Source organism: Meleagris gallopavo, chromosome 20 (genome assembly GCF_905368555.1).
Source record: "Meleagris gallopavo chromosome 20, MGAL_WU_HG_1.1, whole genome shotgun sequence".
Taxonomy (NCBI): domain Eukaryota; kingdom Metazoa; phylum Chordata; class Aves; order Galliformes; family Phasianidae; genus Meleagris; species Meleagris gallopavo.
The window spans coordinates 10127985-10137716 of record NC_139423.1 but is presented as its reverse complement, the minus strand read 5'-3'; the positions used below and the strand labels follow the sequence as shown (position 1 = coordinate 10137716).

General features: G+C 61.2%; 1 protein-coding gene across 12 annotated transcripts in view; it reads left to right on the top strand.

Moving 5' to 3' along the window:
- The first annotated feature begins 2067 nt into the window (after positions 1 to 2067).
- The window catches only part of CACNA1G (calcium voltage-gated channel subunit alpha1 G), a 108878-nt gene continuing 101213 nt past the window's right edge, over positions 2068 to 9732 (top strand). For all 12 annotated transcript variants that reach the window (XM_085239987.1, XM_085239982.1, XM_085239983.1 and 9 more), the window contains exon 1: positions 2068 to 2773. In XM_085239987.1, the coding sequence (XP_085096113.1) occupies positions 2532 to 2773 (242 nt within the window). In that variant the 5' untranslated portion in view covers positions 2068 to 2531. The remainder of the gene's footprint in view (positions 2774 to 9732) is intronic.

The window sequence follows — 9732 nt, the reverse complement described above, 5'->3', positions numbered from 1 at the left end:
CGCTCAGGGATGGGGCAGGACCTTGTCCTCACTGTGGGCAATGGCTTTGTCGGTGGCTTCTGTTCGTAGGCGTTGCCCTACAGAAATGGGGTGTGGGGACAGCAGTGAGCACCGCTGCCCTTTCGCCTGCTGTAGCACACAGCTGCCCAAACCCTGCTGTGCTGCTGCCGCCTTCATCCTCCTGATGCTCAGATGTTGGCTTTCAAAGGGAGAGGATATGTGGCTCTGCAGAGCCTTTCTTCTTTTTCCGCCCTCGCTGGAAGGAGAGTGCTCTTTGAGATAGGAAGATGTGCATGGTCTCCTGTGTGTGATGTTGGGTCCCTTTATAGGGCAGGTACCTCCTAAAGCAAAGCGCTTCCAATTCTCACAACGAGCGTAATTCTTGAAAATGTATGCAATAAACAAAATGAGCCAAGTGTAATTAAAATGGAGATGGCGTATAATCTGGTAACCCACTTACAGGCTCAAAGCTTCAGCTTTTAAAAAAATGTTTGCTCCCAATCCATTTAAATAAACAGAATGACACAAAGGCCATCTGTATGTCATCGGGGTACAAAGAGAATAGGATCAGAAGCAGCTGTGCTGGGCTGGACACGGGTAGTTGGGTTGTTTGATCTGAGGGTGCACCTTGCAATGCGAATGCGAGCGCTGTGTGTTCAGCAGCGGGCTGTGCTCTGCAGGGGCAGTGCCATCCCATCCCCTTCTCAGAAACATGGGGAATCAATGGAGCCTCTCCCTTGCCACCCATGCCTTGGTGACACCCATGCCTGTTGTGCCCGTTTGCCTTGGGCTTCAGGGGGCTGCCCTGATGGTGCACAGGGCTGCAGGGTTTGCACCCCCCTCCTCCCTGGATATCATCTCACAATTCTGCAGCATAATTCTGGCTGGCCCTGATGCTGTGCCAACAAACATGTCATTTGTCTGGACTGGACAGCACGGGCTGTGAATCCAAGATCGAGTGTGCTGCTGGGCCAGCGGGACCTGGACCAGAGGGGCATTTGGGGTGAGATGAGCACTGTCCCTCTGCTCCTATTGCAGGTGGTGTGGGGCTGGATGGAGCTGCTGGCGGGGGGGATGCTCGTGTGGATGTGATGTGGGGGAAAGCGACCCTGAGCACTAAAGGAAAAGGGGTGAAAAACGCTGTTTTTAAAGATTCGGGATGCCTTAAGCACGGAGAGCCCTGGCGCAGCCTGGGGAGCTGCAGGCATTCGGAGCGATTGGCGCAGCCCCCGCGGGATGGATGCTCGCGGCGCGGTCCCCGCCGTCGGGTCCGGCTCCCATCGCACCGGCAGAGGGAGCTCCGGGCGCGTCCTCGGTGCGGGGGTCTGGGGGAGCTCCGCCGTTCCCGGGGTGCGGCTCCCCCCGCTCTGCGGTCGGGGCGGTGCCCGTCGGAGCGTCTCTGCCCCGGCGCGGGGCTCCCTGGTCGAGCCGGGGGGGGGTCATGGGGAGTGCCGGAGATTGGGGTGAGCGGGGACACGGCGGTGACTCTTCCCCCCTCCTCCCCCCCCCCCGATCCCCTCCCGGTGGCGCTGTGTGTGTTCGGGGACGGTTCAGGATGCGGAGCGGGGAAAACGGAAACCCCTGCAGCGGGGTGGGGGTGCCGGGCAGGGCTCAGAACTGCGGCCGAGGGAGGGCGGGGACCCCCCGGAGGTACCGGGGCTGCACGCTCCTCAGAGCGGCTTCTGCCGCCTTCGACCGCTGCCACCTCCTCTGCCCTCTCGGAGCGAGAAGGGGCGGCGATGCGATTTCCCGGTGCCCCGCATCCTCCCCCCGCCGCTTACCGCCTTCCCCTCTCCCGGAGCTGCAGTGCGTCCCGCCGGGCTCTGCCTCCATCTAACGCCGCGCGGGACGCCGCCCTCTCCTCCAGTGCTCTGCACTCCCGACCCCGTCCCGGGGGAGTCTCACCTCCCGACCCCCCCCCCCCACCGGTCCGGTGCGCCCCGTCCAGCCGCGCCGGGGGAGCGAGCTGCCCGTCCAGCTGTGCCGCCCTGACGGACACGCGCGGCGGCCAATGGGGAGGCGCGGAGGGGCCGGGGGTGAGCTCCTATTGGCCGCGGGAGGAGGAGGAGCCGGGACTTGAAGTTGGAGTGAGGGATCCAGCTGTGCGGAGCGCACGGCTCGCCGCGGCCGCCCGCGGGAGCATCCTCCGGCGGCAGCAGCCCCGGCCCCGGGCAGATGGTGGGGCGCGGAGGGGGCAGGCGCAGCCCCTAAGGCGGCCCGCCCCGAGGCTCGGGGGCAGCACCGGGAGCGGTGGGGGGCCGCCTCTCCGCCGCCCGCCCGGCTCGGGCCCCCGGAGGCACGGTGAGGAGGAGCTACGGAGCCCGCAGCCGGCAGGGCAGGCCGAGGGGGGCGGCCCGGCCCCGGGCCCGGCGGGGGGCGAGGCAGCGGCTCGCCCGGTCATGCAGCCCCGCCGCTGAAGCCGCCCCGGCGCAGCCCCCAGCCCCCCGGCCCCGGTATGGCCGCGCCCCTCTAGACGCCCCCCCGGCTCTCCCCGCGTTGCCCCGGCCCCTCCCGGGGCCGCCCGCCGGAGGATGGACGAGGATGGACCGCGAACGGCCGACGAGGAGCCGGAGCCGGGAAGAGCCAAGACTTTCATCCGCCTTAACGACCTGTCCGGGGCCGGGAGCCGGCCGGGGCCGGGGGAGCGGGAGGTCGGCAGCGGCGATTCGGAGGCGGAGGCGCTGCCTTACCCGGCGTTGGCCCCCGTCGTCTTCTTCTACCTGAGCCAAGAGAGCCGGCCGCGGAGCTGGTGCCTCCGCCTGGTCTGTAACCCGTATCCTTTGCAGGTGCGGCGGCGAGGTAAGAGGCGGCTCCCTGGGGCCCCCTGAGCGGCTGGGGAAGGGGCTGCTCTTCGAGGGGGGGCCCTTCCGCGCTGTCCGGCCGCGAAGTTTGCCGGGGTCGGGGCTCCCCGCCCAGCGCGACCCCCGGGCACGGGAAGCCGGGCTGCAGCCTTTCCCCCCTCCTCATCCACCCCCCGAAGGGTCCCGACCGCAGCGTCCCTCCTTGCAGGACTCTCCTTCCTCCCTGACCCCGTTTCTCACCCGTTTCGGGCTCTTCACCGCCCTCCCCGAGGGTTTTAAGGAATCTACGGGGGGGGGTGGGGAGGGGGCTGTTCAGGGGGTTGGTTTGCTGCTTGGCTTTGGGGTCCCTAAATAATTCACGTCCCTCCGGGAGGGGTCCACGGTCCCCCCCCAGCCCAGGTTGTGCTTGCAGAGCGAGGGGTCGGGCAGTGGGGGTACCCCCAGCTACGTGGGGGCCGGGGCTGCTGCTTGCTGTAGCCCCACAGAGGCATCCAGACTCCTTCCAGCTCCGTTTGCTCCACGCAGGCTGTGTCTGAGCTGCTGTAGCCAACTTCAAGCTTTCAAAAACGGGAAGGGGGGGGGAAAAAAAGACAATAGAAAAACCACTTCTTGCCGCGGTCTCAATGCCTGTAAAGCAGCCCTCGGAGCTGAGTTGCAGCTGGCACACGGTTGTAGCAGCGCGAGCGTTTTGCCATCCCTGAACTCCGGCTGCCTTTATTATCTGCGGAGACAAAAAGCAAACTGAGATAAAGCGGCTTCTGGCAGGGATGGTGCATGGGAGCCACCTCTGCCTGCTGGATGGGAATTTAGTGGGGCCGCGGATGGACAGAAACCCCACATCTGGAGCAGGGGAGGCCTGGGCAGAGGGAGGATGTGTTATATGGCACAGAGGGACCCAACGTACGTCTTGTGCTCGTGGGAACTGTTGGCAGGTCCGTGGGGCTGAGCTCGGGACCAGTGGTGAGGGGCTGCTGGAGTTGAGACAGTGCTGCACTTGGGCTTCAGCAGTAAATTGTCTGCTGAGCAGCCTGCCTCCTTCCCAGAATGTCTCCGGGAGGGGAAAAACAAGATTCTCTTCCCAGTCCCGAATGCTCCCTGCAGGTTCCCCCAGTCTCTTTTGTACCTGCAAAGCAATTCAGAGCTGTGTTGATTTCAGCACCTCAGGAAATCTCAGAACTTTGCGAGGCGTTCTTCTCTGGGAAGAGATCGCGCCGGCCGGGCTGTGCCTTCTCCTCGCCTCCTCTGACTAATAGCGTTTATGACAACTGATTTGAATCTGCTTTCAAACTCTCCCTTTTCTCCCTCCCCTCCTAATGGTGCGGTTTGGAAGCAGGTGTTCACACCTGCGTGGTTTTGGTTGGCTTTGCGGCAGCCCCAGCCCTCCTCCCTGCGGTGGGGGCTGGATGCTGGATGCACGCTGTCCCCCAGGGGGGCCGCAGGCTCCGTGTGAGGAGGGAGGGGGCACTGGGCAGTGGGATGCCCACATCCCATCCCTTGCTGCGTGCTTGAGGTGCAATTAGGCAGAGCAGAGCCCTGCCCGTCACCTTGGCTCTCTGCATTCCAACTCCTTTGCTTGCTTATGTATTTTTTTTTACATTTTTCTTTTCATAGTTCTTATTATGCTGGGTCAGAAAAGCGGCTCTTCTCGCACTGTCATCTTCTAGGAATCGTGCCTCGGTGCTAAAAACATCCAGTCGTGTCACTGGGAGGTCTTTGTTGCCACCAGCTGCTCTGGAGAGGAGCAGCAGCACTGGGGTCACATGGCTGCACAATCCCTCCTGGCCCGTGGGGGCTGACAGCTGACAGAGGGGCTCTTGTTGGCTGCCTATGGGCTCTCATTCTGCTTTCACCTGTTCTTGGGTGAGCTGAGGGCTCTCATGCTTGCCCTTCCCAATGTCCCCTGGTGCCCCTCAGCCAGGTGATGGATGGATGGTGTGGCCATGCAGTTTGCTGGCTTGGCACAGCTGTGGTGCAGTTTGCTGTGTGCTAACCCAGCTGATGGGTGTGGGGAGGGATGCCGGAGCTGCTGCCGGTCCCACTGCCCCCATGTCCCCAGGGCTGGCATGTCCCCGGGGCTTTCCACATCCCCATGCAGTGGGAGCCAGTGGGATGCTGCTTCTGTCCCCAGTAGGGACAAGGCTGTGGCTGATGGGCTGTGTGTTGGACTTTTCCACCCTGGTTCAATGTGGAGCATCTTCTGCCTGGGCAGTTGTTTCTCCCTGGCTGATGGGGGGACCTGTGCTGAGCTCCCACAGGCAAGAAAGTGATTGTCAAGTTTGTTCTGATCCAGGCGTTGAACCTTCCAGAGCATCAAACCTTGAGTTTTTAACCTCAAAACTCACAGTCTCTCCCCATTCGCTCCATTGTGGTCCAGGACTGACAGCCTGGCCCCAGGGAAAGGGATGGGGTGGATGTGCTGAGTGGTCACTGCTCTGCACTGCGGGCACCGGGGCCGGGCAGGGGTGCTGGGGAGAAATGGAGCCTATAGGGGTGGGGGGAAACCAATTACTGGGGTTTCTCCTATAGCATGAAAGCACTGTGGGGGAGGGGAGGGCAAAAGGCCGCAGCAGGGTCTGTGCCAGCCTGCTGCTGTGGGCAGAGGTGAGGCTGTTTCGTGGGGGCTGTGCCCTGGTTGAAGAGCGAGGATGGAGGAAGCAAGGCGGGTGCTGCTGCTTGGCATGGGATGTCTGTGTGCCCAGCGGCCCGGGGATGTGGGGATGTGCCTGGGCTGTGCGGGAGCTCCTGGAGCTCTGAGGGCTCAGCTGTGGAGCGGAGATAAGGGCCGTGTGGATCACTGGGTGTGCTGAGGCGGGAGCACGAGCAGCGGGCTTTGAAGTTCAGTGCATTTGTGCAGCGCTTCGCTTCTGGATTTAATGAACTGGAGTGCTTTGTTTTTGAGAGGTTCAAACAGAAAGAGATGTTTTGTTGGGTCAGAGAAACCCACAGAGGGGTCGGAATTGCTTTGCTTCACCTGAGCCCGTGCTCAACCCAGCCCTGCCAACCCCCACGGGCACCGGGACGCAGCCTCTGCTCGGGGTGGGCAGCACAGAAGCCCCCAACCCGCGGCTCCTGCGGGGTCGGCGCCGTGGTCTCGCGTCCCCCCGGGCTCCGGGAGCGAAAGGGGCTGGGACGGGACGTGCCGTGCTCGGTGGGGATCTCAGGGAAAAGCAGGACCCGTCGCCTTCTAGCAAGGGCAGGTCGAGCGTGGGTTTTATTATGATGATTATTTTCCCTTTTATTCCCCGCTCCCAAGGGACAAATAGCACCGGGCCTCATCCCCGCCGCGCGGGCAGCGCGTCCCGCCGAGCTCCTCTCATTGCCGCCCCGGAGCGGCGCCGGCAGCTCCGATCCCAACCCGGGGAACGCGTGCATCCCAACGGGGATCTCCGGATCTATTCGGCGCTGCCGCTCCGCTCTCTCCACGTGCGTTTTTACAGAAGATCCGTCGTCGAATTCCCCCTTCCAGGCGGTTGTGTCACATCTGGAAGTTTGTGTAGGAGTTTATCCAAGCGCTGGAGTAGAGCGCAGCTTTTTCTCATTTAAAAATCATAGGCTGGCATTTCGAGCCTGGCTGGGGGAGGGCTGGGGGGGGCCGTCTGCCAAAAGGAGACTGGAGCGGAGGAACCGTAATGACTTCCAGAAGTTCTCTTTCTTTTTTCCTTTCTTTCCCTCCCTCCCTCTCGGCGCGCAGACAAAGGGCCGAGCCCACGCTGTTATGTCATCCGGCGCGGGGTCCCGGCTGCCCGAGGGACGGCTCCGCTCCCCCAGGGGGAAACCCGCAAAGCGGGGACAGCCCAGCACTCCTCCGGGCCGCTGCTGAGCACTGCGGAGCTGAGCCCGGCACCCCCCGCTGCCCGGCCCGGGGACGTCGCTGAGCCGTCGGGCGCTGCTCCCTGCCCTGCTCGGTGGCGTGGGGTGTTGGAGCCGCTCTGCAAATGCCCGGGGTTCTGTGATGCGTAGAAAATGCTCTGCTTTCTTCTCCCCCCGCTCCCCTGCAGATGTTTTGGCACCGTGCTGAAAAATACTTCTCTATTATTTTTGTTTTAAATGCCGCTTCGCTCTTTTTTTCCTCACAGAGAAAATCAGGTTTGGGATCTCCTGGGGTTCTCCAGCCCGGGTCTCTCTTAGCTCTCCGTTTTCATATCCGCTGTTTTGCTGGGAGGGAGAGAAAACTTCTCCCCGCAGCCTCCCCAATGGCTTTTTCTCTCAGATTGTGCCAGAGCCCTCAGCTCCCTGTCCCATGCACGGGGCTCGGGGCAGTCATGCTGTGGCCAGGCTGGAGGGCTGGGAAGCCTCACTGCGGGTTGAATTTCCACATAATTAGGAGGGCTGAGTGTTTCTGGGCTCCTTACGAGGCCACGCCGTGGCTTTTCCTCCCCTGGCGGTGGCTGCGGCGCGCCTTGGCTTTCCGCTCAGCAACCTAGATGTGAAATTTTCCCTTCGCCTGGTGATGCACGCGGAGGTTTCCCCCAACCTGGGCTGGCTGCACCGAGCTGCGGCCTCACAGCCAGGAACCCGGCCTGGCACTAAGGAGAAAAAAAAGAGGAGGAAATTCTCATGGTTTTATATAACCGAGTGAGTAACAATTGAGCGTGCTTTGGGATGCTTTCACATCTGCTTCCTACCAAAGCCTGAGCGAAGAGGCTTCAAGCGGATGGAAAAAAGCACATTTTTCAGACGAGATATTTGCTGGGAGAAAGTTCTGAGCTGGCTCCTTGCTCTTTGCAGTGCGATGGTTTGTGCAGTGCCGGGAGCTGCGCTGTGGCCCCGTGCTGAGGCTGTGCACATCGAACCACAGAGTTGTCTGAGCTGGAAGGGACCCTGAAAGGCCGCCTGGTCCCACTCCCCTGCAATGGGCAGCGATGCTCCGGCTCCATCAGGCGCTCAGATGTGTGTGAATGGCACGGAGGATCGAATGGGCCGTGGGCTTGGCTCTGCTGTGGGTGTGGGCAGGGGCTGAGCCCTCAGCACACGTCATGTTGGATGGAAGTGCTGCCTCTGGGGCTGTGTTTGTCACTCGTGCCCTGCTCCATTGGGGTGTGCAGCACTGGGAGCAGGGAAAGCCCAACCGCAGTGCTTGAAGCCCCTGGAGCGGGTGATGGCAGAGAGCTGGGAGCTGGGCAAAGATGAGCTCATAAAGAAAAAGGGATTTATTGGCTGTAATCCAGGCTCTAGCCTCATACTCGCAGGGTTCCTATAGCAAAGCATCCTATCTATCTGTCATTTGGGTCTCTTCCAAGAGATTTCCTTTGGCAAATCCTCCCAGCCCACCTTGGGATGCCCCCAGCATGCCCAGGGCTGGGAGGGGGCTTCGTGCTCATCAGTTTGCAGAATCTGGGGCCAAATTGGGTCAGGTCGGTTCTCTCTGTGTGTGGTACCAATGGTACCAACTGCTTCTGCTGCTCCTGGAGCGTCAGTGGCTGCAGCAGCCCAAAGCAGTGCCCAGATGCTGTACAGGATTCATTAATGATTTGTTAATTCAATTAGAACATGATCGTTAACCTCTCCTGAGGACCAAGCTCCCTCCTGTGGGGCAGGGCTCGCCCCCACACCCGACTTGGTGCCAAAACATTGATTTTGTGTTGAGCTGACAGCCAGGCTATGCAAACAGAGATGTTACCTGGGAGTAAGGCTCATTTTTAGCTCCTGGGGGCTCCTGTTCACCCCGGGGCTGCAGGAAGGAGACGTTCCCTTTGCTAAGCCCTGGGTGAGGCTCTCAGATGCTGCACTTCAAGCACCCTCCACTTTGGCATTGTCTGCTAACAAACAGCACGAGGACCCGTGTCTGCTGGTAGGTGCAGGCTGTTTGCTTTTGGGATCCGTCCTGTCTGTGCAGCCTGGCTGCAGCGCTGCTGCCTTCACTGGAGTGCAGAGCGCCCTGTGAGGATGATGGATAACGGGGCCTCGGGTGCCGCTGGGTTAATGCTTATTTGGGCAGACAGGGAGGAGAGGAATTAGATTAATATCTGACTTGTGGCTGCTACTGTATGTGGCTATTGACTGATCTGGCTTCAGAGGAACATAAATATGTCTCGGGATATACTCCTGAGGCTGCAGTCAGTGGGGTCATGGCACAGGTCTGCCTCTTTGGGTCAGAAATCTGAATTCCTGTGACCCGGGACCTGGCTGTGTGCAGATGGGGATGTGATTGCTTTTCACTAGTGTGCAGCATGAATCCCAGAGGGCTGTGCCTCGTGTACATCCCAGGGTTGTTTGCGACCCCATGGACGCTCAGAGCTGTGGATGGGTCCAGCTTGGTGCCCTGCTGCTGGAGCCCTTTCCAGGGAGAAGATGTTTGGTGACAGTGGGGCCACAGCTCATTGTCACCTCTCTTGTGAGTGGCGCTGGGATGTCCCTGAGCTGCTGAGTCCCGTCCTGTCCCCAGTCTGTGTCCCAATGGCTGCCTGTGCCACCCCAACCATTTTGCCACAAAAGGATGCTCCAAAAGCGCCGCTGTGACCCCCCGACATCCTCTCTTTTTGCCTCCCCAGCCCCTCGATTCCCCACCTCGAGGTTTTGCCATTGCCTCCGCACCCCGTCAGGGGCAGGATGGAGCCTGGGGACTGTGTGTGCAATGAATCTATTCGAGGAGTTGTGATCTCTGTGCTTCATTTTGCAGTTCAGCTGGAAAGATCTCGTTTCCAAATACACCCACACAGCACAGCGCAGGGAAGCGGCAGCGGAGCTGCTGGGGGGGATGGGGCGGCGCTGGGGGGGCAGCGGGGCGGGCAGGGCTCAGTGCCAGGCGCTGGGGGCTTTCCCTGCTTTTGGTGAATCCCATACAGAGCTGCCTCACTTTAGCGAGGGGAGGCGATACCCTGTGTGCTGAAGCTGCGTCTCGAGGTCATGTCAGTGTCGGGCTGCACCCACGGAGGGCGGCTGCTTTGCTGCTGAGCAGAAGCGAGCACCCGTGAGGAGGGGGTCTCGGAGC